This window comes from Biomphalaria glabrata, chromosome 16, assembly GCF_947242115.1.
Source record: "Biomphalaria glabrata chromosome 16, xgBioGlab47.1, whole genome shotgun sequence".
In the NCBI taxonomy this organism is placed as follows: domain Eukaryota; kingdom Metazoa; phylum Mollusca; class Gastropoda; family Planorbidae; genus Biomphalaria; species Biomphalaria glabrata.
Window position 1 is genome coordinate 19,958,094 of NC_074726.1, and position 25,766 is coordinate 19,983,859.

The 25,766-nt window shown below is 37.3% G+C and overlaps 1 protein-coding gene across 6 annotated transcripts in view; it reads left to right on the forward strand.

Moving 5' to 3' along the window:
• LOC106066852 (innexin unc-9-like) overlaps positions 1-25,766 on the forward strand; it is a 181,379-nt gene that overhangs the window by 152,508 nt on the left and 3,105 nt on the right. For 5 of the 6 annotated variants that reach the window (XM_013225945.2, XM_056013840.1, XM_056013839.1 and 2 more), the window contains one exon: positions 18,295-18,453. In XM_013225945.2, coding sequence (XP_013081399.1) covers positions 18,295-18,453 — 159 coding nt within the window. Of the gene's footprint in view, positions 1-9,920; positions 10,155-18,294; positions 18,454-25,766 lie in introns of those variants that run through there. The other variant, XM_013225944.2, reaches the window with a different exon arrangement.

The following is a 25,766-nucleotide window of genomic DNA, read 5'->3' on the forward strand; positions in this document are numbered from 1 at the left end:
TTATCGCCAGTACCATTAGCTTTAAGACCTGGGCATTAGGGGACCGAGGCGAGGCGAGTCTATTACAGCAGCCGAGGTTTCCATCATCAATACTGCTCAGGGGCGGTGACTTAATGACACGCTGTGGCACATGGTCAGTCTGACTTACTTTTTAAATTATCATGGGCGTATCTTATAGAGAAATGGAAAAGTACAGTCTACGTCTCACCCCCCCCCACACACACACACAATTGACAGCTGTAGTCTACGTCATCAAATAAGGTTGACTCGGAGAATAGGGTCGGGGAAGGGGAAGGAATTCTACGGTCCTGTATTTCCAGACCTCGGGCTTTATTTGCAGGCCAGCGAGCAGAAGCACGCACTTTATTGAATGGGACTGGCCTGGGGTCAGCCAACCTTATTGAATGAGTGAATGACCAGCTTGTATTCCTCTAGACGGTTCTGTCTCGTGCCGCGGGGACATCTTTTTCTTTTCTTTTATTCTTGACTGCCTTGGAAAAATTCGATTTTGGAAGAGTCTATAAATAGAATTGATGTCAGTATTGGACCTAACACCTGACCACAGAAAGCGTGTTCGTTTAGAGCTATGTCCCATGGAGCTAGCTTAAAACTGGTTTTGAAATCATTCAATTATCTGTCAACCTCACACATAATCATTTATAGAATATGTATAATTTTGACGACTCTTTATCTCCATGCATAGACATAGATATTTGATATGACGATGAATAAATATTGACTGATAATATGCAATGATATTTTAAAAATGTTGATGGTGTATATATATACAAATTGTAAAGTATATACGTATACTTTGCTTTACAATGTGTAAATTGTGACATACTAAAGTGGTCTTAAGTGGCAGAGTGAACTTTTATAAGTCTAATGGAACAGTTATTTCAGTATACAAACTTTAAAAACAAAAATAGTCCAGCAAAAGTTCTGACTCGCGTAATGGTGGCTACGTTGTGGTAAATATATGTCAGACTTCAACAATTACTCAGGAGATGGTTTGAGTGTCTTCTACAGACGTATGCTGAATGCATGCAACATCTGTGCCAAGACAAAACTATCACAAGATTAAACGAAGAGCTAAGTCCAGACTGTTCAACAATTTGATCAACGTTTAACACATAAAGGGTCTCTGTCAATACTCGATGTTATCACCTTGAAGTTGTAAGACCAAATGAATAAAATAACTTATAAACAAACTAAAACACACTATGGCGTTACAAAATGTCGCGTTCATAGTGCGTCAACTCAAGTGCGGCGCCACACTCAGTGCCTAACACTCAGTGCCTAACACTAAGTGCCTAACACTCAGTGCCTAACACTCAGTGCCTAACACCCAGTGGTAAAGAAAGTAGAGACAGTTTTTATGAACAGAACTATCCAATCATAGCTTCTTTTACTGACAGAAACAAAGAATGATACGTTTTTAAAGAGTGAAGACATTTACTGATGACTTCAAATTGAAAGACTTTCTCGTTTTCCCCTCGAAACAGAGGCAGGGTCTTAGGGATTGCTAAGACCATGGAACGTAGGCAATACAAACAAAAGTCTGAATATGGATTATCTTAAACACAAAGTAGTGGAGAGTTTCAGGAGTGGACGAGATCTATAAATAGCCATTTGGTTTTGGTGTAACCGGTGTAGAGAAGACCGGAAGTAGTGATCAGCGAACCATAAACCATCATACATTTGTTTTTTGACATCATCTAGATGTTAGTTGTCTTCCTTGATTTCAGAGGGTCTTCTTTTACACTAGTGCTTTCTCATCATGGGAGACATGGTTCCGACATTTGGTGTCAGGGGCCGCATTCAATCAATTAAATCAAATGATAAAGTCATATGCAACCATTACTTAAAGACTTCATTGTTCTCTGCGGGTAAGAAACTTTAGAATCTGGATACGTCCCGCAGACCCTAGTCTAGGCATCAGTGTTCTATTAGAAAAGTTTTAGATCTAACATTTAAAAAACCAAAAATAAAACCTTTAAATAACACTGCAGATCGCCACCTAGGTGTGTCCTTGTTTATGGAGACTTCTTATATACTATTATCATCACTTGACTTATTTGATCCACATCATTTGTTATCATCAAAGTATATTTTTTAATAGCAACATCAAAACTTTTTCAGGAGAATGTAAACATTTTTCAAATCGTTTGTTGCTATTTCTCTGATTACCTCCCTTAGATTACAAGTTTTTTTTTTTTTTTAATTTTTTTTTTAATTAATCATTTATAGTGGTGATAAATTTTCAAGTAACTTAGATTTTCTAGTAAAATAAATGTACTTTATGCTCACTGTATCTAGCTAATAGTTCATTGTATCTTGCTAATAGTTCATTGTATCTTGCTAATAGTGCATTGTATCTTGCTAATAGTGCATTGTATCTAGCCAATAGTGCATTGTATCTAGTTAATAGTGCATTGTATCTTGCTAATAGTGCATTGTATCTTGCTAATAGTGCATTTTCGATCAGTTTTCCATCAATTGAAGTCAATGAGTTGTGCATCTGGTCAATGGCAGATCTACATTTTTTAAAACATTGTACAGCTTAGTTTACATCACAATGTCCTTTTTTCTTATTGACTCGACTTTAAAATGAAAATAAATACATTGTCTTCCGGTTCGAAATTTCAAAATGAGTGCAGTACTTGGAATAAACCGTGTAGAACCGATTGTGACCTATATATTATGCAAGATTAAATGCACCTAAAGCCGTTGTCCGCCTCGGGCTATTCAAGAGCTTTTCATTGGGTGTCATACGTGTCTTCCTCAATCGTGAAAGTAAATAAGTTTAAATGTCATTCAATAAAATATCATCCAATAAAATATCATCCTATAAAATATCATCCAATAAAATATCATCCAATAAAATATCCATGGCATAAAATGATTGACGTAAAGTATTTTGGATAAATTAAAATTAAATTAAATTATGGCTTTTATATAGTGCTCAAGCTTATAGCATGCTCAGAGCGCTTTGGTCCAATCTCAGTTGTGGGCCAGTGGGGGGAGGGGGTATCTACTATCTAGGAGAAGGTTTTTCCGTGTTTCGCACTCAGTAAACACAACTCTGTTCGAGTCGGGTGTCGAACCTCGAGCCCCCTTCATAGGTAGCCAAGCCAAGATAGGTTCAAGCGCACTTAGCCTCTCGACCACGCTTCCCACTAATTAAATTAACGTGATTTATCAGGATCGAGACACTATGGAAAATCAAGACATTATCATCATTATTATCTTATGATTTTCACTTTCTAACTGTTGCTGATGCGCAGAAAACCATTTCCCACTCCGCTCCGTTAGAAGCAAGAACAACTTTTGGATCAATGATGATATTAGACAATGTAGGCAAGAAAAATGAGGCTCAGGGTCCTATTAACCAATTAACCAATTAACCAAAGCCTATTTTAGAAAGAAATGTTCAAGTGAAGTCTAAATCATTTCAAAGGGTATACTGACCAGTCTTGACTAATGTCTCAAAACTTCCTTTTTCTGTTCTATAGTTGTAATGAAGATTGTGTGTGTGTGTGTGTGTATGTGAGGGGTTTACAATAAATTGATTTTTTTCCTCGGCGTCTTTAAAATGCTTTGCTTGTTCTACAATCCATCTCTTGCTGAAAAGAAAAGCACTTGCTTTTAATTTAATAGTCAAACAAAAGATTACTAGAATTCTTCTATTCATCTTGCAGATTCTTCTATGCAAATGGTCGGAAAAAATCTGGTGGACATGTTTCTCGAATTGCCTAGAAATAAGACAGTTGATGTATTTCTTTGGGGAAGAATGATTAGCTAATTGGACGCACCGGGAAAACGCTAGTTTGACCTTTATCATTTTGGTATTATTATCTTCTAAAATTAAATTAAATTTTCTCTTAGGCAATCTTGATCTCGTACAGACCTACGTCACAGCCGGGAATTTCCGAGTCTAAAGAATGAAAGAAATAGACGTTAATGAAAACTTTGCGCACCGTCTTATGTAGGTCAGGATCTGTTGGCCTATTAATAGAATTTTATGCACTGAGTAGATTTATACAATCGATTAACCAGGATTGTTCTCATCGAAAGGTGGGGGGTGTTAAAAATGTTCTTTTTTTTTTTTTAATCCATCCTTCATTAGTTTACTTTACTAAGACTTAGATCCTCACGCGCGGTCTGGCGCATTGGGCGGCAAGCTGTCTCCATAAAGATCTGTCACTGGCAATGTCTGAAGCCCATTCCCACCTGGTGTCCACTGCTCTGAGGTCCTCCATGAAAGAGTGGCTCCACGTTATATGAGGACGCCCCTGTTTGCGCTTTCCTCGTGTTGACCTCCATAACATCGCAACTCTTAATATGCGTAGTTCATTTTGTCGTAGAACATGTCCCGCAAACCTGGTGCGTCGCTCTGTCACTACCCCACCAAGTGTTCGACTCCCAGTTCGGCATTAGTTATTAAGAAAAAAAAATCGCTCTTAAGAATAGTTAACAGATTCGTAAATGAAGAATTGTTTTTTTAAAACAAACCTTGTTTATCTGTTACTTGTTATTGTTTAAAACATAGCTACTGCTTACGTGCAATCCTTGGTTCATTAACATCCTAGAACACGCGCTGCAGTAGCTTTACTATTGGCTCATTCTTACACTTAGAATGATGACGTCATTGGTCAGAATTTAATTACGTCTTTAATTACAGCACGCCCGCCTGTACCATCATTTCATTTCCTTCTCTTTTTTTTTAGTTTTTACTCTCGAAGCCGGAATTGTTAGAGATTGCCGGAGCCGCGATATGACGTAGCAAAACGACTATCAAGCCCCATTGACGCGGAAATTCCTGACAGATGATGTGTGACAGACCCGCGCACGACGGACGTCTCGGTCATTCTCTGGCCGACAGCATGAATAGTGGGTCACTCCCAGGCAGGAAAATACAACACCCCCCTTCCCTTTTTTTCTAACCAAACAGAAAGAACTCATACATGTATTTTTTAATTTGTTTATACATCTAGACAAGACGGGTTTGAGATACAGAAAGAAGGCCAGAGGCTAGGCTCCAGGCAACCCCCTCCTCTCTTGAATTTCACAGAAATGAAGGGAAATTCATGAGGGGGTGGGAGGGGAGTACGTGCATCAGAACTTTAGATTAAAGAAAACTCATTTTTAAACATGTGTTAATATCAACTGCTGTACAAAGAGGGGAACAGGGCCGTCTTAGGCGTAGGCAAACTAGGCAGCGGGCTAGGACTTCCGATTGGTGGCGACCTTGCAGAGTTCAATAAACTTTTTTGTTTAAATAGAAGAAATATCGAAGCTTTTCCTAGTTTTTTTTAATAAATATTTTTTGCTGAATAAATATATATATTTCATTTACGGCCACAAAATTCACTTCGCTTAGGGCCTCCTATTGTCTACGCCGGATTAAGAGGAACATTGGTATGATACTAATATATTTTTAGATAGGCAAGTTAGGCAAGACATATTAATAGGCAAGGCATATTGCTAGACAAGACTCGTTAGTCAAATGATTTTGTTAGACATGATGCAATGTTACATAAGGCCCAATGTTAGACATGATGCAATGTTAAAGAAGGCCCAATGTTAGACATGATGCAATGTTACAGAAGGCCCAATGTTAGACATGATGCAATGTTACATAAGACCCAATGTTAGACATGATGCAATATTACATAAGACCCAATGTTAGACATGATGCAATGTTACATAAGACCCAATGTTAGACATGATGCAATGTTACAGAAGGCCCAATGTTAGACATGATGCAATGTTACATAAGACCCAATGTTAGACATGATGCAATGTTACATAAGACCCAATGTTAGACATGATGCAATGTTACAGAAGGCCCAATGTTAGACATAATACATTGTTAAACATGACACATTGCTAGGCAAGAAATGTTGACAAACTTGACACATTAAAGCAAATAAAAAGACATATTTTGACAATACCTAATGTTACTCAAGACACATTGTTAAGTAAATTTGACAAGACGCAGTGTTAAAAAAACACTCACTGATAAAGAAGGCATACATATTGTTAAACAGACATACTGCTAAACCAGCCACACATACTGTTAAACAAAACATACTGTTAAACAAAACATACTGCTAAACAAGCCACACATACTGTTAAACAAAACAAACTGTTAAACAAAACATACTGCTAAACAAGCCACACATACTGTTAAACAAAACATACTGTTAAACAAAACATACTGTTAAACAAGCCACACATACTGTTAAACAAAACATACACTTAAACAAAACATACTGCTAAACAAGCCACACATACTGCTAAACAAAACATACTGCTAAACAAAACATATTTTTAAACAAAACATACTGTAAAACAGACTTATCGGGTTAGTCATGAATTGAATGTGCTGTAATGAAAACACGTTGACATGGTCTTCAAGAGGCGAGTTTAAAAAAAAAAATTTAACGAAAGTGAAATGAAATTATGGCACCCACCCTCTACCTCTGTATAGTCGACGCTTCTGATTTAAACGAGTAACTATTTTTAACCTTCTACGTCATCGAATACAGTATCGTCTGAGGAGGGGGAGAGGCTGGGTAGCTGAAGGTAACTAGGACAGGTGTACATCTGGGCTCTTTACCCCCCCTCTCCCGTCAATCCTCTTTTCCGACGCCCCTCCCTCACCCCACCCCTCCCTTGCAAGCCTTTAAGTTATTGGCGCTAGTTTGTAAACCGTTAGACGAAACAGCAAGCAGAGACTTAGGGCAATATGTCTTCCAGGGCGAGCTGAAGGCTGGAGAGAATCTAAATAGGAAGGGGAGGCAAAGAGGAACAGGGAACTCTCGGCTAGTTATAAGCAGGGACCGGGGGTGCCTTATAACAATACCTTCAGCACCTGGAGTATGCTAGCATGGTCGGCAAACTTGTAGCGTGTGTGTGTGTGTGTGTGTGTGACTGTGGAATCAATTGAGTTAAAATCTAGGAGTACCAGGTGGGAAGAGACGAAACAAACTAAATGCTCACTTCATTCAATTGGTGACTCTCCACAGCAACAAAGAATCGTTGTTACATGAGTTGATTGTATCTTTACCACTAGGCAACAATAAGATCTTTGATACGTGGACTTCTGTTTGTTGACTGTAGAACAGCTTCAGTGCACAGGAGAGCTTTTCAAACAAATACCTTGTTATGTCACTGGACTTCACAGGCTTTGAGCCGAACTACACCTCCCCACCACCACAGACACACAGACACACAAGGCATGCTTTTCAACAAAATAAAGCCACTCATTTTCTATACATACATGTTTTTACTGTGTATTATCTAAACCAAATTTTAAAAAAAAGTAACACACTTTTTTTTTACATTTTGTCAGACGTGAATAAAAACAAAAAGATATGTAAGTCTACCTTGTATTAAGAAATAGCCTCATTTTAATAGTGAACAGAAATACTTTTTTTATTGCTATACATGTGAAATTTTTTTTTTAAATTTCCTATAGTCTATATTACATTATGTTCACATTCATTGTTTTTCATTTAAATTTAAAAACGTTAGATTGTTTAGTATGCTAATTGATAACTGTTGATGAGTACTCAATTTTAGATGTGCACTTAGATGTCAGCATGTAGCAAGAGCAATTCTTGTATAGAACCAAAACAGTTACATTCCACATTCAGACCTTACGGTCTATAGGGCAGATGGTGTAACGGTTATCTGTTACTGTGGCCCACGGTTAACGTGGGTGTCATGTGACCACCACAACGATCAACCGCCTTTACTTTTTCTAAATTAATGTCAGGTACCAACTAGAGTGGGGTGGACTCACGGGCGCCCTAAAAAATAAAAACTCAAAATTATAGGATTGGAACACAGGGCCCCTCGGTTCAGAAGCCAAGCTTTTGCCGCTCAGCTACGACACCCCTAATTCTTGTATATATATAATATATAAATTTTATTAAGAAATCGGATTGGTTCCTTTCCTGATCGCTCATTTTCTTCAACTACCAAAATTTTTATAAAACGAGTTCAGATAAAATATCATTTTTACTTAACAAACCATTCAACCCGAGCGAGATAATGTTGATATGTATTTGTGATAGTTTGTAGTCATGTCTGTTTATGTCATTGCATATAAGTGTTTAAAAGTGTGTATAAGCGTGTATATATGTTTATAAGTGTTTATAAGTGTGTATATGTTTATAAGTGTATGTATATGTTTATAAGTGTGTATATGTGTTTATAAGTGTGTATACGTGTTTATAAGTGTGTATAAGTGTTTATAAGTGTGTTTATAAGTGTGTATATGTGTTTATAAGTGTGTATATGTGTTTATAAGTGTTATAACTGTGTATAAGTGTTAAAAAGTGTGATTGAGTTATTAAAAAGTTTTACATTAAGCTGTCATTGTTTTCCTTTGTACAAGCTTATATCAACTCAATCTGTCTGTCTGTCTGTCTAGTAAAGAGTATGTACATGCTATTTCTTCCATACCCAATCTCGGAACAAGCTGAACTTTTCTTGTACCTGACAAAACAAGAATCAATTTAAAAAATAACCAATCAGTTAATTAACCAGTGGTAATTAATTGTTTTGTTTGGTATCTCGAACAAATGGAAAAAATTGTACTTGACTGATGTGGTGGTATAAATAGAATTAGTCCCCTTTATACTTTGTAGAGAGGAAAGTTTGAAACTAAAAATATATAACTATCAAATCTTCTTTTTTCGTAAGCACTTTTCTGGCTCAGTGTTTAGTGTATTGGCTTAAGGAAGCTGGGGATGCTTTAGTGCTTGTTCGAATTAAGGTCGTTCACCTTTTTTTTTTAATATAAATGCAATTAAAAAGCGATCACCCAGATACGCCTTCTTTATCCCCTACCCTTTTCCAAACTGGTCCAGACAAGTGATTGAATCACAGCGTACCGATAACGCTAAAAGAATAAAATTGCGCTAAACAAAAACAAATGTTTAAAATATTTGTAATATCACAGATTTATTATGGTTAGTGAGATATATAATAAATTTAATTACATATATAAATATATGTGTGTGTGTGTGTTAAATATTTTGCCAACTTCATAAATCAAATATCTTTGATTATTGTATTATTACAATCTAATCTTATGCTTTCACTTTACTTTAAGAAACGATTCTAATATTTTCAACGACTCTACCAAGTGGGATTTAAACGTTGTATTTGTTGTAGAGAATACCAATTCTGTGTTTATTGAAATACAAATAAGTTTTGTGCTTTTTTTTTTTTTACATGGTGTAAAATGGGACCACAGTATATGCACTTGTAAAGCAAAGACATTTGTGTAAAATGGTTGACCACCGTGATCCTTTGATTTAGTGTCCCATGGCGTTATTATTCATTTCTCCAATTACCCCTGACAATACACTTACACTGGATCTGAGACACCAGAATGTAAACAAAGAACAGATCACTGCGATTAACTTAATTATAAAAATCCCCAATAGCAAAAGACCGAATAGGAGACAGTTTAGAATATTTTTTTTTCCCAAATAATCAGGATCTTCGTTCTGGCGTTGGACTATCCTGATATATGTTGGCTATAAAGACTGGCCCAAACGTTGTCCAGTCAATATTGAACCCAGTTTTGTATTCACTTCCTTATGAACCATTGCAGGTCCCTGACTTCCTGGAGCGGCTATTTTTATCGTTTTGTACTGCAAGAATTTTACCCGCCATTTTCTTTTTCCTCTTTAGACTCCATCGTGTGGGGATTATTTTCTTTTTTCTTACTTTTTTTTTTTTTACCTGCAGTGAAGTGGATTCTAGTGCTAGAGCATCAGGGTGTGAGTCTTACACGCCTTTCTAAACACACACACACTTCTTACCTACTCACACACACACACACACACACGTGTGCTCTGGTTCCACCTACACGCATCTACCTGGGGGATGGGGGAGCTAGGGAAATAGCAGACGTTATATTGTGAAAGTAGTTTGTTAATAAAAAAATGTTGCAGAAAAAAATGAGTTTCTTTTGTCGCTTTGTTTTGTGTGGATTCTACTATGACGGGCTATGAGTAATTAATTACTTACGTTTCACATTATTGTGGGCTGTGTTTATTTGGGGGATTTTTCTTGATGTATATCTGGAGTTGATGACTAGCTCCAACAATGATGCTGCATTCCATGAGGTAACTTTTTTTTTGTTTGGTCAATCAATGCTCTACTTCTGACACCACTGTAGTCTAGAAACAGATAAAAATAAAAGGTGGAAAAAAAATTAGGTTGTGTTGTGGTTCTCTTTCTTAATACTTTTTTTTTTAAAAACTTGACAGTTTATTTGTATGTAGGTTATAGTATCGGTGTAGTATTGTCTCACTTAAGGTGAATTTAGTATTCTGATCAATAACAAGGAATGTATTCATAGAATGACTCATCATTCATTTTTAGGATTTATAGGAATCAATTTATTCAAATCATGACTCACATTTTCATAAGATCTGTAATGATAAATAGAAAGTAATCTATTCTAGAAATGACTATAATTATAAATAAAGTAATCTATTCTAGAAATGACAATTATAATTTTTAAGAAAGTAATCTATTCTAGACATGGCTATAATATTAAATAAAAAGTAACCTATTCTAAAAATAACAATTATAATAAATAAAAAGTTATCTATTCAAGAAATGACTACTATATTAAATTCTATTGGGCTTACAATAATACAATAAATGGAATAATAGCCTTCCTAGATTTGAATCATAGTATGAAGATAAAAAGAATGGAATCCTTAAGGGAATATATTCGTAATTTGATAATAACTATATAATTGTTAGAAAGTAGAAGGGAGTTATTAATAGATACATAGAATAAACTGATTCATAATAAGAGAAGGATTTTTCAATTCAAAGATTGTATACACGCCGTGACGTCACTAGGGCTAGTGTCATCCGATGCGATGAGGTCATAGTGTACCCCCCCCCCCACCTCCACCTCACCCACCCCAGGACCTTAGCTACCCCAAAGAACAAACAGAAAAAAAAAAACTCTTTTAGGTTATTCTGGCTTTACACCAGTTATGAAGTACGTATCCTTGGTATATTGATTAAAGGCTTGGATTGAGGTTTGCACCTACTATAGAGTATAATGTGACGATCGTATCATCTCGGTGTGTAAGTATGAACATATCTAAAGCAATCTAGCTACAGTCAATTATCAAGAAGAAAAAAAAATCCACTTGGGTGTTAGCACTGGTGGGTGTCACTCCCTGATGAATGCCACCTGGTGATATTGTGCATTATTATTAATTTTCAATATATCTTTGTGTTCACTCTATATTATGATGATCATCTCCTTATGGTTTTCAAAACTGAGTAATATTGTATTGCTTATCTTATCAATCACAGACGTTCCTTCTAACAAGAAGATAATGACGTCCCCCGCGTATCCAATGTAAAGTGTCAATTTAGTCTTTCATGTTAATTCGAGACTTAAACTCTGCTAATTTCTTAGTTTTCTTGGCTGATTCAGGCAACCCGTTGCGCGCTATAACGTAGTCTAAAGCACTAGGAAAGATTGATTAATTGCATGAATGTGTTTTGCGTTTATCTTTTTGTCTTCTGAATATGATATTACTTTTTTTGTATTTGTAAGTTTTGTTTCAGTGTTTTATGTATTATCGCTACTTTACTTTATAGTCTATAGTCTTCTGTTCTGAAGTGTCTCTAAATTTTGTGATTTTACTCATGGTGTAACTCTAGTCAAAAGTAAATAGTCTCACATTTTGTTTTTAGTCTTTTCTAATTTCTTTGTTTTCCCATATGAAAAATTTCAAGCGTATTTTCTTGTTTGATTAGTAAAATTTTCTTTTAATAAAACCCTTGTGCGGTGTTTGAGTTTTGAATAATTTCATCAATAAGGGAATTCCATTTCATAGTGTAAATAAGAATAAGAAGATTCTCATTGCCTGTCAGAGGGCGGTACTGCTAGAGACTTGCCACATCACCAGAAAATTTCTCAGTGGACACTGTTAAAATGAGTTTTATTTCTCTACAATGAACTTCGAGTCGACCCTGGCAGCTACAGAGAATAGATATTAGTTCGTTTTGAACATAATAATAATAATAATAATAATCTTTATTATTCGTGAGGAAATTTGTTTTACAATAGTGCATTACCCATACCAATACATTAACCTGTAAGAGCAAACAATGTATACGCTGGCACACAGAGTATACACTCAATTACACCCATACCCTAGATTCTCTTAAACATTCCATGTGAAATTAACAACGGTAGGTTACACCATTGTTCAATGACCTAATAGCCAAAGGAATAAAAGAATTCTTGTGTCTATTTGCTTTGTGTACGGTGTCCTAGATCTTCTTTGTGATAGTCAAATGGTGACCAGAGACGATAGATAAACATGAAAAACATTAAAAATTATTTAAAAAAAAAAGCTTCTATGAAGTGTAATTGTATCCATTAGTTTGTATCAAACATGCAATTATTTACGTCATCGACCTAGACATAATAAATCTGTGTGCGATTAGAAATAATTTACCGATCGTTTTAGTTTAGCTTTTAGCTTTCTCAATGCGCTAGGATCCTATCATTGGTCTGGACCAGTTGGGAAAGGGGGAGGGAAGAAAGTGGTATCTTTGTATTGTTTTCTAAATGCATAAAAACGTTCACTTTGGGCTCAAGTCTACTCTATGGGACTATTTAACTTATACACCACATCTGTCAAGTACAATTTCTTTCCCTTGTTCAAGATATCGAACAAAATATTTAATTACCAATAGTTAATTAATTAATTGGTTACTTTAAAAAAAAAAAATTATTCTTGTGTTAAGAAAAAGATTTAATTTCAGCTTAATCCGAGATAAGGTGTAGGAAAAATAATGTGTACAAACTTTTTACCAGACAGACAGGCAGAATGACATACAGACAGAGTGAGTTGATATAAGCTATGTAAAGATATATATAGTCTGGCCAGCGAGAAAACTTTCATATGCACATTTACTTTGCTAAGTAAGTAAGTAAATAGTGAAAAACAATGGTCATTAAGTTTTCGATGAATTTGGTCTTCCTTCAACTTCACCTCACTTCAGCTTCACTTCACCTTCACCTTCGCGTCCCCTTCACCTCACCTTCACTTCACCTTACCTTCACCTCACCTTCACTTCACCTTCACCGCACCTTCACTTCACCTTCACTTCACCTTCACCTCACCTTCGCGTCCCCTTCACCTCACCTTCACTTCACTTTCACCTCACCTTTACCTCCACCTCACCTTTAACTTCACCTCACCTTAATCTCACCTTGACATCACCTTCCCCTCACTTTCACCTTCCCTGAAGGACCTTGTCATATGGCCATCGAGCTTTAGTTCTGTGTTGTTTTTTTTCAGTAGTTTACAGGTCATCGTAGGGTCCTGTACTAATCCTGTCTCTATGTTTTTTTTCGTATGTAATTGGGTCTTTGTATGTGATACCTAGGATCTTTCTGTATCATTCTCTCTCTTCTGCAGTCAGCGTCCAAGTTTTGCAAGCTGAATTCAGTCTGAATTTTGTGTCGAGGGTCATGCCATAGAATTCGATCAAATGTAAAAGAATTTTAACTACTTTGTAATGTTACAGATAGATGAAATTTAAATTAGGGTCTTTTGTCTTTGGAAGAAGCTTCGGGCTCCAATATTTTTTTACCCTAAATATAGAAATGTTTGTGGGGACCGCAGTGGATAGGAATGTAGGCGGGCACTGGATTTGGGCGTGTAATCACGTTACCAGATAGCTCTTTAATTAGAGAGCGGGAAATTAGTTTGGTCTGGTCGCTGCTAGGCGATGGCGCCGGGTTGCGGTCAGTGGTTCGAATCTCCATCTGGGCCTGCCCAACTTTCTTCTCCTTCTCTTAATAACCTTGGTAATAATAGTGCTGCTATATGGCTCCGAGACATGGACGCTATACAAAAAACTACTAAGACTTCTTGAGCGCTTTCACCAAAGATGGACATACGGTGGCAAGACCGCACTACAAACAGCAATGTCCTTGCTAACGCCGGTATGGACAGTATAGAGGGACTTCTTATGGTTCGACAGTTACGCTGGGAAGGGCACGTATCCCATATGGGAATCGAATGTATGCCAAAGGCAATCTTTTTTGCTGAGCTAAAAGGTGGTGGACGTAACAGAGGTGCCCCACGGAAACGCTTCAAGACCAGCTTAGGCGCCAACTTGCCTTAGCTGACATAGAAGAGAGCACCTGGTTGCATGCCGCCTCAGAACGAGACAGCTGGAGGTCACTTACGAAGGCTGCGGGATACACATTTGAGATCAAAAGAAAATCCGCTGCCGAGGACAACTTGGGGAAAAGAAAATCTAAATCGACCACCTGCGGACAATGGTTATGCTTGCCCTAAATGTGGCAAAATATGTAGGTCACAGCTGGGGCTGCGCAGCCACGGGAAATACTGCGTTCCTCACTAACCTTCGGACTCAAATACAAACCTTATTATTATTATTATTATTATATGTTAAATGTCATGTTTATACCTAAAAGAAAATGTGTGATGTTCAGTTTCGAGAATACAACACAACTACAAATAGAACATCTGAAAGAAGTTTTGTTCCTACTTTTTGAGTTGCCTCTCGAGCTACTTGCTGCATTGAAATAAAAGTTTGAAGTGTTTCATTTTTTCTTGGACTTTATAGCGAGGAAAAACTTTTCAGTATAACATCCTACTATGCAGGCGGGTGGCTGAGCGGTAAAGCGCTTGACTTACTAACCGAAGGTCCAGGGTTCGAGTCTCAGTGAAGACTGGGGATTTTTAATTTCGGTATCTTTGGGCGTCTCTGAGTTCACCCAGCTTTGATGGGTACCTGACATTAGTTGGGGAAAAATAAAGGTGGTTGGTCGTTGTACTGGCCAAATGATACCCTCGTAAACCGTGGACCACAGACATTATCTGCCCTATAGACCGCAAGGTCTGAAAGGGGAACTTTACTTTACCCCTCCACAATGTGAGTGCGAAGCTCTGGACGGCGTGTCCTTAATTACGTCAGTATTTCTACCGTTGTGAACTTTGTCGTCAATGTTTTTAAGTATTCGACTCCTACAATTAATTAACAGGATAATCTAGACACTAACAGGCCGCACGGCCACTTGCAGTAATAAACTCGTCAACACTTTGGCCCCCTTCTATCCAGCCTTCCCCCCTCTCCAAGCAGACAACCTTCGCCCGTTCCTTAACTTTCATTACCTCAGGTCTCTTCCCTTCACTAAGCAGACAGTCTGTCTTCAACCCTGAACAGGTGCAATGTCCAGCTTCCATGTTCATCTCAATCTGCACTTTGACCTCCCAATCTGACCTTGAATCTTTCTTCCCGCCTAAATCTGTCGAGATGAACAAGTTTAATAGCAGAAACCGCCATGTTTATTTGTCTTGCGGTTTTTTTTTTATATTAAACTGGAAATAGTTTTTTTTTTCCTCTAATATCCCAGTTCTATGACTGTGTGTGTGTGTGTGTTTATTAAAATCCAGACAAATATAATTAGAAAAGTTATCCAGCTAACTAAAAAGAGAGATCTCTATTACATTTTGTACTTTTTGCCCACACTCTCGAGACCTAGATTTTTACTTCTCCACCCATCAGATAGAAAACAAAATGTTACCTCTCTTTTTTTACAAAGCTTATATCAACTCACTCTGTCTGTCTGTCTGTCTGTCTGGTAAAAAGTTAGCACACGTTATTTCTCCCACACTTATTCTTGGATCAAGTTGAAACTTCGCGCGATTTTTCATTGGCATAGACAAAACATGAATACATAAAAAAAAATATAACCAATTAGACAATTGATTATGGTAATTAATTATTTTTTTTTAATAGCAACAATAGAAACTAATACTTCTGTATTTCATAGATGGGGCTAAATTTGTTGGGTTTAGTTCCCTTAAGTAATAGTTAATTTATTTCTCCCTCACTGGGCAGGAGTGAAGGAGTGGGGTGGTACACGTGTCTTGATATTCCCAGTAACGGAATTACATTTATCGAACTACCATTTATCGCGGCGTATTCCTCCACTAGCGCACCAGGGAACGGGCTAGTTAGAGCCTAGCTCGTGGACGCCAACCAAACCGCCCGACACAGCCCGCGAAGGCCGCGCCAGTCAGTCCAGTCTTTGCAAAAGAGAGACCCGCGAATCAGCCGGGACCCAGGAGATCCCAGCCAACCCTATCCGCTTTTCGGAGATCCCGTTAGGTCTCTTACTCACTGTGCCCCACAGGGGGGGGGGCTGGACATAACCCCTTTGATGTCATTTTATACTCGCTGACTTCTCATTCATCAGTAGCGAGAAACCAGTACCCTTGGCCACCCTAGGAGAGCAGGGTGTTCACCCGGCGACCACGATGAGGTGGTACTGGAAAGCCGAGATTGGTGGACTCAAGAGGTGCCCAAAGATCCCAGCCTTCACCACGATTCGAACTCGGGACCCCAGTTCGGACGCCAAGCGGTTAACCGCTCAGCCATTGCGCCATCTGGAGATTTGAACTAGGACGTAATAATGTTCATTTCTGAAGTGACGTCCAACTTTAGCAAACAAAATGTCGTATGAAATGTCGACGTTTCTTCAATATTTAAATAGATCAACTGCTTCCTTTGTTCTCATGGTTACAATTCCTGTATTCAGCTTGCAAATTCTTCATCGGGTCACACAAAAAAAGGTGCGGACACTGATCTCGAAAACGGCTCAAACAATTTTTCTAGAAATTTCACATCCGTATCTTTGAGAAAAGAATTACTAGCTAATCGGCCACATTGTTGAAACTCTGGTTGGACCGTTATCCTTTTTCAAAGTATAATAAAATAAATAATTGAACCCTGGCTGGAGGTCTAGACAATTCTATATCTTGAGCACACATTCGTCAGCGGGTATTCACGCATGTATTCATTTCAGAGTTACATGTATAATTACACTTACGGCACCGTGTTCTAAGTCTTGATCTACAAAGCGTATCGTTAGAGTTTTAATTTGAGTAAATACACATGCGCTTATCCAGGAGTTTTTTTTTGTTGTTTTTTTTGCTTGTACAAAACAATTCAAATTTCATAAAGTAGGAATTGTATTTAAAAAAAAACACTCTTTTTTATGTTACTTTTTTGAAGTGTATAAACTAAAAACATCATTGACTATCTTGGCTGTTATTTGTTTCTAGGCGTTATTCTTTCTTTCTAGATGTTATTCTTTGTTTCTAGGCGTTATTCTTTCTTTCTAGATGTTATTCTTTGTTTCTAGGCGTTATTCTTTCTTTCTAGATGTTATTCTTTGTTTCTAGGCGTTATTCTTTGTTTCTAGATGTTATTCTTTATTTCTAGGCGTTATTCTTTCTTTCTAGATGTTATTCTTTGTTTCTAGGCGTTATTCTTTGTTTCTAGATGTTATTCTTTGTTTCTAGGCGTTATTCTTTCTTTCTAGATGTTATTCTTTGTTTCTAGGCGTTATTCTTTGTTTCTAGATGTTATTCTTTGTTTCTAGGCGTTATTCTTTCTTTCTAGATGTTATTCTTTGTTTCTAGGCGTTATTCTTTGTTTCTAGATGTTATTCTTTGTTTCTAGGCGTTATTCTTTCTTTCTAGATGTTATTCTTTGTTTCTAGGCGTTATTCTTTCTTTCTAGATGTTATTCTTTGTTTCTAGGCGTTATTCTTTGTTTCTAGATGTTATTCTTTGTTTCTAGGCGTTATTCTTTCTTTCTAGATGTTATTCTTTGTTTCTAGGCGTTATTCTTTGTTTCTAGATGTTATTCTTTGTTTCTAGGCGTTATTCTTTCTTTCTAGATGTTATTCTTTGTTTCTAGGCGTTATTCTTTGTTTCTAGATGTTATTCTTTGTTTCTAGGCGTTATTCTTTCTTTCTAGATGTTATTCTTTGTTTCTAGGCGTTATTCTTTGTTTCTAGATGGTATTCTTTGTTTCTAGGCGTTATTCTTTCTTTCTAGATGTTATTCTTTGTTTCTAGGCGTTATTCTTTGTTTCTAGATGTTATTCTTTGTTTCTAGGCGTTATTCTTTCTTTCTAGATGTTATTCTTTGTTCTAGGCGTTATTCTTTGTTTCTAGATGTTATTCTTTGTTTCTAGGCGTTATTCTTTCTTTCTAGATGTTATTCTTTGTTTCTAGGCGTTATTTTTTGTTTCTATACATTATTCTTTGTTTCTAGACGTTATACTTTGTTACCAGACATTATTCTCTGTTTCTAGACATTTAAGGGAACACTTGACAAATTGTAAATCTTCTGTGAACTAAAATGTCATTTAATTCTCTTCTTGCAGGATGGACAGTATTATTGGGTCGGTGGGCAGAGTGGCAAATGTCAAGGTCAGAAATGACGACGATCTTAATGACCGCGTCAATCACCTGTACACTACAGGTATCCTCATCATCTTCACAGTAGTTGTCAGTGCCAGACAGTACGTCGGTGACCCCATCAGGTAAGACCTAGATCTACATGCCAACTAAGATTTGCTTATTGGTAGGAATTAGGAAACTTGTAGACCGAGAATAATAAATTAGCGTGCAAAAATGTTGAAGTCTATACATCAGTTTAATATTTAGCTTACCTCATAGGTCCTATCTGTGGACATTAAGTCACGTGATAAATTTAATATTTAATTAAGCGATTTATGTACAACATCAATAATAGTGGGCAGCGTGGTCGAGAGGCTAAGTACGCTTGAACTTGGCTTGTCTTGGCTACCTATGATAGGGGACTCGAGGTTCGATACCCGACTAGAGCAGAGCTGTGTTCACTGAGCGCCTAAAGGCAGCACGGAAAACCTTCTCCCAGATTACCCCCCCCCCCCCAACTTGTCCACAAATGAGATTGGACAATAGCGGTCTGAGCATGCTATAAGCATGAAAGTAGTGCCGTATAAAAGCTATAATATATAAATAGGGATGCCAGACCTACCAGATATACCAGACCTACCAGATATACCAGACCTACTAGATATATACCAGACCTACTATACACCCAAAGAAGGAAAAAAGAAATAAAAAGACAAATCCTGACCAAAAAGAACAAAAGAAACAAGCTGCCGGTTGATTTGATGATGAGCACGTCCTAGCAGTGTGCTGAGGTCAAAGGTGTGTTAACAGCTAAGTGTGCTGATAGTGAATTGATTTCAGCTACAGCAGCAATGACTTCCTGTCAAACTCAGAAAAATGATTCGAGCAGACAATGAATTGAGATGATGTCATTGAAAGACTAAAGAATTTGAACCCCATCATTACCTATGACAAGGTAACCTTATATTTGAGAACATTGATTCACTTCCGAGATTAGGTGTACTGTTAAGATAATCGTACAAAATTTAGCTCGTAATCATCCAATATTACAATACGTTCGTTTTGTATTTGTGGGGACAAGTAGGCCTACGTATCCAGTCTAGAACTAAGCTTGGCTCGAAGCACATGTTCTCTCAGGAGTGGATCGTACTTGGATAGAATTGACATAGATTTTGTCTTTGCAATTCTTCCTCAACTTGTTTGCGATGCCCATTAAGTGCCAGATTCTGATTTGAGAGAAAATGAATGATATCCAAGATTTTTTTTAGGTAACACTATCAGATTTTTACCTTTTGATCCCTACCTGTCAACCATTTCGACCTGAGATGACAATGTCTACGTCTGACCTAGCACTACGCGAGCCTACCGGACTTAACAGTTTGAGCAGCGCCCATACTATTGTTGACATTACAATGAACTAATTAGTGCTGAAAGGACAACGTAAAACGAAAGATAATTACAAACTATTGATATCACTGTGTCATTGTTCAGTCAGCATTAAGATCTACAGTGAATTATTTTCAAATTGACGGAAATTAAAACGATTCTTAGTGAAATGATAATAAACTACCACAATCTAGAAATAGGCCTAGATATTTATATGCTCTAGATCTAACTGAAACCAGCTTACTGATAACTGAAGTAACAACATGTACTATATGCCCCTGAAGAAAGTGGGCATGTAAAAGTAAAGAGATTTAAACAAACTTAGTAAATCTCATTCAACCTGGTTTACAGCGTACATTTAATGTAAGAAAGAACATATGAGATTTACAAAGTAGCAATTTTTTTTTATTTCAAATACAGCAGTTTGTCTGTGTGTCCAGGATGTACACAATGTGTGTTGTTTTTACTGAGAACGTGTGCCCTTAGTTTGATGCCTCTTATCACTTGATACCCAGTGCGGCCCGCACCACCCGCACCTTCGTGACACGTACGTCGAAATTGACTTACGGACCAAAAAAGGTTTTGACTGGACACCACTGGACACCACTAGACACCATTGGACACCACTGGACACCACTGCAACAACGTTTTCCTATTAGTTCAGAACAATGAAAACGTGGAAGTTAAAAACAAATCTGAGCCATCTAAAAGTTGTTGCACCCCTAGCATGACGATGACGTGTTGATCTTGTTAACTAGCTGCAGCTTTTGGGGAGATTAGAATTAGTTCGTCTAATTCTAATTTATTCAGTTATCGATAGGCTCTTTTACTCAATTTCCACCACATTTTTGTGCTGTAGTTTTAATGTTCACTTAGAAAGATGTGGCAGTTCACTTTGTCGATTTCTATACGCATGAATCTTAAAGAGAGTATACACAATTGAACTAAGTTCACATCACGCTAACTCCGGACTTCTGAATCCCATTGCGGGTATTTACAGGCATTAAGCTTTGGGCGGAAGTAGTCGGGGCTATAAATAGACCCAAACCCCAAACAGAGTTCTAATAGAATACATTAAATTGGCCCCTAGCCAGGTGAACTTACGCCATCATCTTCATTAGAGTCACTTGAATTGGTTGGAATAATTGGCGTTTCCACTTGTTTATCTTGGGCCTTTTTTTTTTAGATCGAGTTTTATATGTGTGTTAAAAGTTGTAGGTGTGTTAAAAGTTGTAGGTGTGTTAAAACCTACGTGTTATGTGTGAACGAGAGAACAATGTGGAGAGAACGGAGAGAAAAAGAGGAAAATATAAAGGGGGAAGAACAATATGAGTTGAAATAGACGAAATTAGAAAGAAAGAGAAAGAGAGAGAGATAGAGAGAAATACAGAGAAAGAAGAAAGAGAGACAGAAAAAGAGGAAAGAGAGAAAGATAAAGAGAGATGACAGAGAGAGAAAGAGATATGAAAAAGATATAGAGAAAGGAGATAAAGAGAAAGGAGATAAAGAAAAAGAGAAAACAGGAGAAGAGAGAAAGAGAGAGAATAATAGAAAAAAAACAGAAATAGAGAGAAAAAGAGAAAGAGAGAGCAAGAAAGAGAGAAATAGAGAATAAGAGAGAAAAAGATATAGAAAGAGAGATAGAAAGAGAAAGAAAAAGAGAGAAAACAAAGATATATAAAGAGATAAAAGGAAATAGAGCAAGACAAAGAGAGATTAAGAGAAAGAGAAAAAAGAGCGAAAAAGAGAAAGAGTGGGTGAGAGAGAGAGAGAGAGAGAAAGAGAGAGAGCGAAAGAGGGAGCGAAAGAAAGAAACAATGAGAAAGAAAGAGTGAAAAAGAGAGAGAATGAGAGAGAGACAGAACGAAAGAAAGACAGAGAGAGAGAGAGAGAGAGAGAAGAAAGAGAGAGAGAGATTTTCAAATGAGGAGAAAAAGAATGGAAAGATTTAATTAAATGAGTTATTGTAAGAAACGTGTTGAAAGAGCCAAAAAAGACTCAAAAATGAAAAACAGAGGAAGCCATATATAGACCCACACATATGTGATACACACACAACGCTGTTACAAACTCAGACTTGATAGCGCTAATTCATAAACACAGCTTGGTACACACATGCTACTTTGACATATACACATACAAACATGCCTAGTAGAAATTTCAAGTACATTTTGAAAGCTGTCATGTGACCTTACATCAATGAAACCACTCCGCCAGGCTTCTGTGCTGCACACATTCTGGGAAGAGTGTGTGTGAATTACTGGGGGCTTGGGGTAGTCATTACTTAATAAAGTCATTCAATGAAATTTGTTTGAGGCTTTGTGGGTAGACATTACTTAATAAAGTCATTCAATGAAATTCGTTTGAGGTTTTGTGGGTAGTCATTACTTAATAAAGTTATTCAATGAAATATGTTTGAGGTTTTGTGGGTAGTTGTTACTTAATAAAGTCATTCAATGAAATATGTTTGAGGTTTTGTGGGTAGTCATTACTTAATAAAGTCATTCAATGGAATTAGTTTGAGGGCTTGGAGGTAGTCATTACTTAATCAAGTTATTTAATGGAATTTTGTTTGAGGGCTTGGAGGTAGTCATTACTTTATCAAGTTATTCAATGGAATTAGTTTGAGGGCTTGGAGGTAGTCATTACTTAATCAAGTTATTCAATGGAATTTTGTTTGAGGGCTTGGAGGTAGTCATTACTTAATCAAGTTATTCAATGGAATTTTGTTTGAGGGCTTGGAGGTAGTCATTACTTAATCGAGTTATTCAATGGAATTAGTTTGAGGTTTTGTGGGTAGTCATTACTTAATAAAGTTATTCAATGGAATTTTGTTTGAGGTTTTGTGGGTAGTCATTACTTTATCAAGTTATTCAATGGAATTTTGTTTGAGGGCTTGGAGGTAGTCATTACTTAATAAAGTTATTCAATGGAATTTTGTTTGAGGGCTTGGAGGTAGTCATTACTTAATCAAGTTATTCAATGGAATTTTGTTTGAGGGCTTGGAGGTAGTCATTACTTAATCAAGTTATTCAATGGAATTTTGTTTGAGGGCTTGGAGATAGTCATTACTTAATCGCGTTATTCAATGGAATTAGTTTGAGGGCTTGGAGGTAGTCATTACTTAATAAAGTTATTCAATGGAATTTTGTTTGAGGTTTTGTGGGTAGTCATTACTTTATCAAGTTATTCAATGGAATTTTGTTTGAGGGCTTGGAGGTAGTCATTACTTTATCAAGTTATTCAATGGAATTTTGTTTGAGGGCTTGGGGGTAGTCATTATTTAATCAATTTATTTAATGGACCTGTGCAAATATTTTTTGTTTTCGATTCAAATCTATCTATCTATCTATCTATCTATCTATCTATCTATCTATCTATCTATCTATCTATCTATCTATCTATCTATCTATCTATCTATCTATCTATCAATCTATCTATCCATCAATATATATGAAACAAACAGACTCGAAGAGATTGCCAAACATTTGATTGCATCTTATCTGGATATCACGTGATCAATGTGTTTTTCAATTTTTTAACCTTACTCACCCTAACATTAAAGTGATATTAAAATATTAAATATACAATTAAATTCAAATATCCATTACCTGTTATGACTAATGAATATCAGATTGAACTAATTTGTATAGCCTTTACTACTCTCGCTAAATAGCAATGTACACTACATGAAAAAGTATAAAAAGAGATAATCATTATAATATTAATACATAAACATCCTCAATTATTAGAGCCAATTTGTGGAATTCTTTGTCTCGAGAAACAAACGTTTCCCTTTGCAACCTTTTATGTGAGTACAGAGACCGATCCTTGATGCTGCAAACTTCACACTTCTTGCCAGTTCTGGTGTCTTTACAGCATCAGCAAAGACGCTCTCGTAGTTTTCCCTTTACATGTGGATCTATCCAGTGCCTTTTTCTACCAACTGTTGGTGTCGATTTTGTGGAGCTTCATGCCCGTTTACATAAATCAGTACACCTTAATAGTGAGCTGCGGCACTCCTGCTTTCTGTTAGATCAACACACAGAATTTCTTGCGGTAGTTGACCTGTAAACATTTTATTCTATAAACATGGCCAATCCAGCCAACAGCGGGGATGTCCTATCACCCTGTTCTTCGCAGCATTGGCTATTTCGTCATGTCACCGTATTTTGAGAATCCGCCTTAAGCATCGGTGGTGGAAGCTATTCACCTTTTTTCCTACCTACGTTTAGTAGAGTGCCCATTAGACAGGTCCGGTAGGACTAGGGTTTTGGTATTTTTAGTCAGCATGATATGTCCCAATCTCTTTTCTGTGACATGGTGCCCATTACCTTGGCTATCCTGTTGTTAATATCTTTATCTAGTGGTAAATCAGTAGAGATGATGGAGCCAAGATAGCTAAAATGGTCAACAATTTCCTTTGGTTGGCCATTAACGGTCACGTGAGGTGAAGTGCTAGAGCTTTGAACAAGTATATTGGTCTTGCTTTGACTAATATTTAAGCCAAACTTTAGGCATGCGGCAGATTTTGTTTATATCGGGATCTTTGTTCGCCTCTGAGTCTGCCCAGCTCTAATGTACCTGACACTAGTTGGAGAAAAGGCTGTTGGTCGTTGTGGTGGCCACATGACACCCTCGTAAGTTACCCAAGTAAACTAAAATCAGCACAAATATGGCTCGCAAAACACTTCGTCATCACCGACACAGAACAAAGACCTTCACCTTCATTGTTGTCGTTAGAAGTAGGCAGGAATAGCAGATCACCTTCATTGTTGTCGTTAGAAGTAAGCAGGAATAGCAGATCACCTTCATTGTTGTCGTTAGAAGTAGGCAGGAATAGTAGATCACCTTCATTGTTGTCGTTAGAAGTAGGCAGGAATAGTAGATCACCTTCATTGTTGGCGTTAGAAGTAGGCAGGAATAGCAGATCACCTTCATGGTTGGCGTTAGAAATAGGCAGGAATAGCAGATCACCTTCATGGTTGGCGTTAGAAGTAGGCAGGAATAGCAGATCACCTTCATTGTTGTCGTTAGAAGTATACAGGAATAGCAGATCACCTTCATTGTTGTCGTTAGAAGTAGGCAGGAATAGCAGATCACCTTCATTGTTGTCGTTAGAAGTAGGCAAGAATAGTAGATCACCTTCATTGTTGGCGTCAGAAATAGGCAGGAATAGCAGATCACCTTCATGGTTGGCGTTAGAAGTAGGCAGGAATAGCAGATCACCTTCATTGTTGGCGTTAGAAATAGGCAGGAATAGCAGATCACCTTCATGGTTGGCGTTAGAAGTAGGCAGGAATAGCAGATCACCTTCATGGTTGGCGTTAGAAATAGGCAGGAATAGCAGATCACCTTCATGGTTGGCGTTAGAAGTAGGCAGGAATAGCAGATCACCTTCATTGTTGTCGTTAGAAGTATGCAGGAATAGCAGATCACCTTCATTGTTGTCGTTAGAAGTAGGCAGGAATAGCAGATCACCTTCATTGTTGTCGTTAGAAGTAGGCAGGAATAGTAGATCACCTTCATTGTTGGCGTCAGAAATAGGCAGGAATAGCAGATCACCTTCATGGTTGGCGTTAGAAGTAGGCAGGAATAGCAGATCACCTTCATTGTTGGCGTTAGAAATAGGCAGGAATAGCAGATCACCTTCATGGTTGGCGTTAGAAGTAGGCAGGAATAGCAGATCACCTTCATTGTTGTCGTTAGAAGTATGCAGGAATAGCAGATCACCTTCATTGTTGTCGTTAGAAGTAGGCAGGAATAGCAGATCACCTTCATTGTTGTCGTTAGAAGTATGCAGGAATAGCAGATCACCTTCATTGTTGTCGTTAGAAGTAGGCAGGAATAGTAGATCACCTTCATTGTTGGCGTTAGAAGTAGGCAGGAATAGTAGATCACCTTCATTGTTGGCGTTAGAAGTAGGCAGGAATAGCAGATCACCTTCATTGTTGTCGTTAGAAGTAGGCAGGAATAGCAGATTGAGTAAAACATTCAATGATGATCATTGGTAGTCTGGGGCTAGGGTAACCTATTCTTACAAAGCTTTTATCAACTCATTATGTCTGTC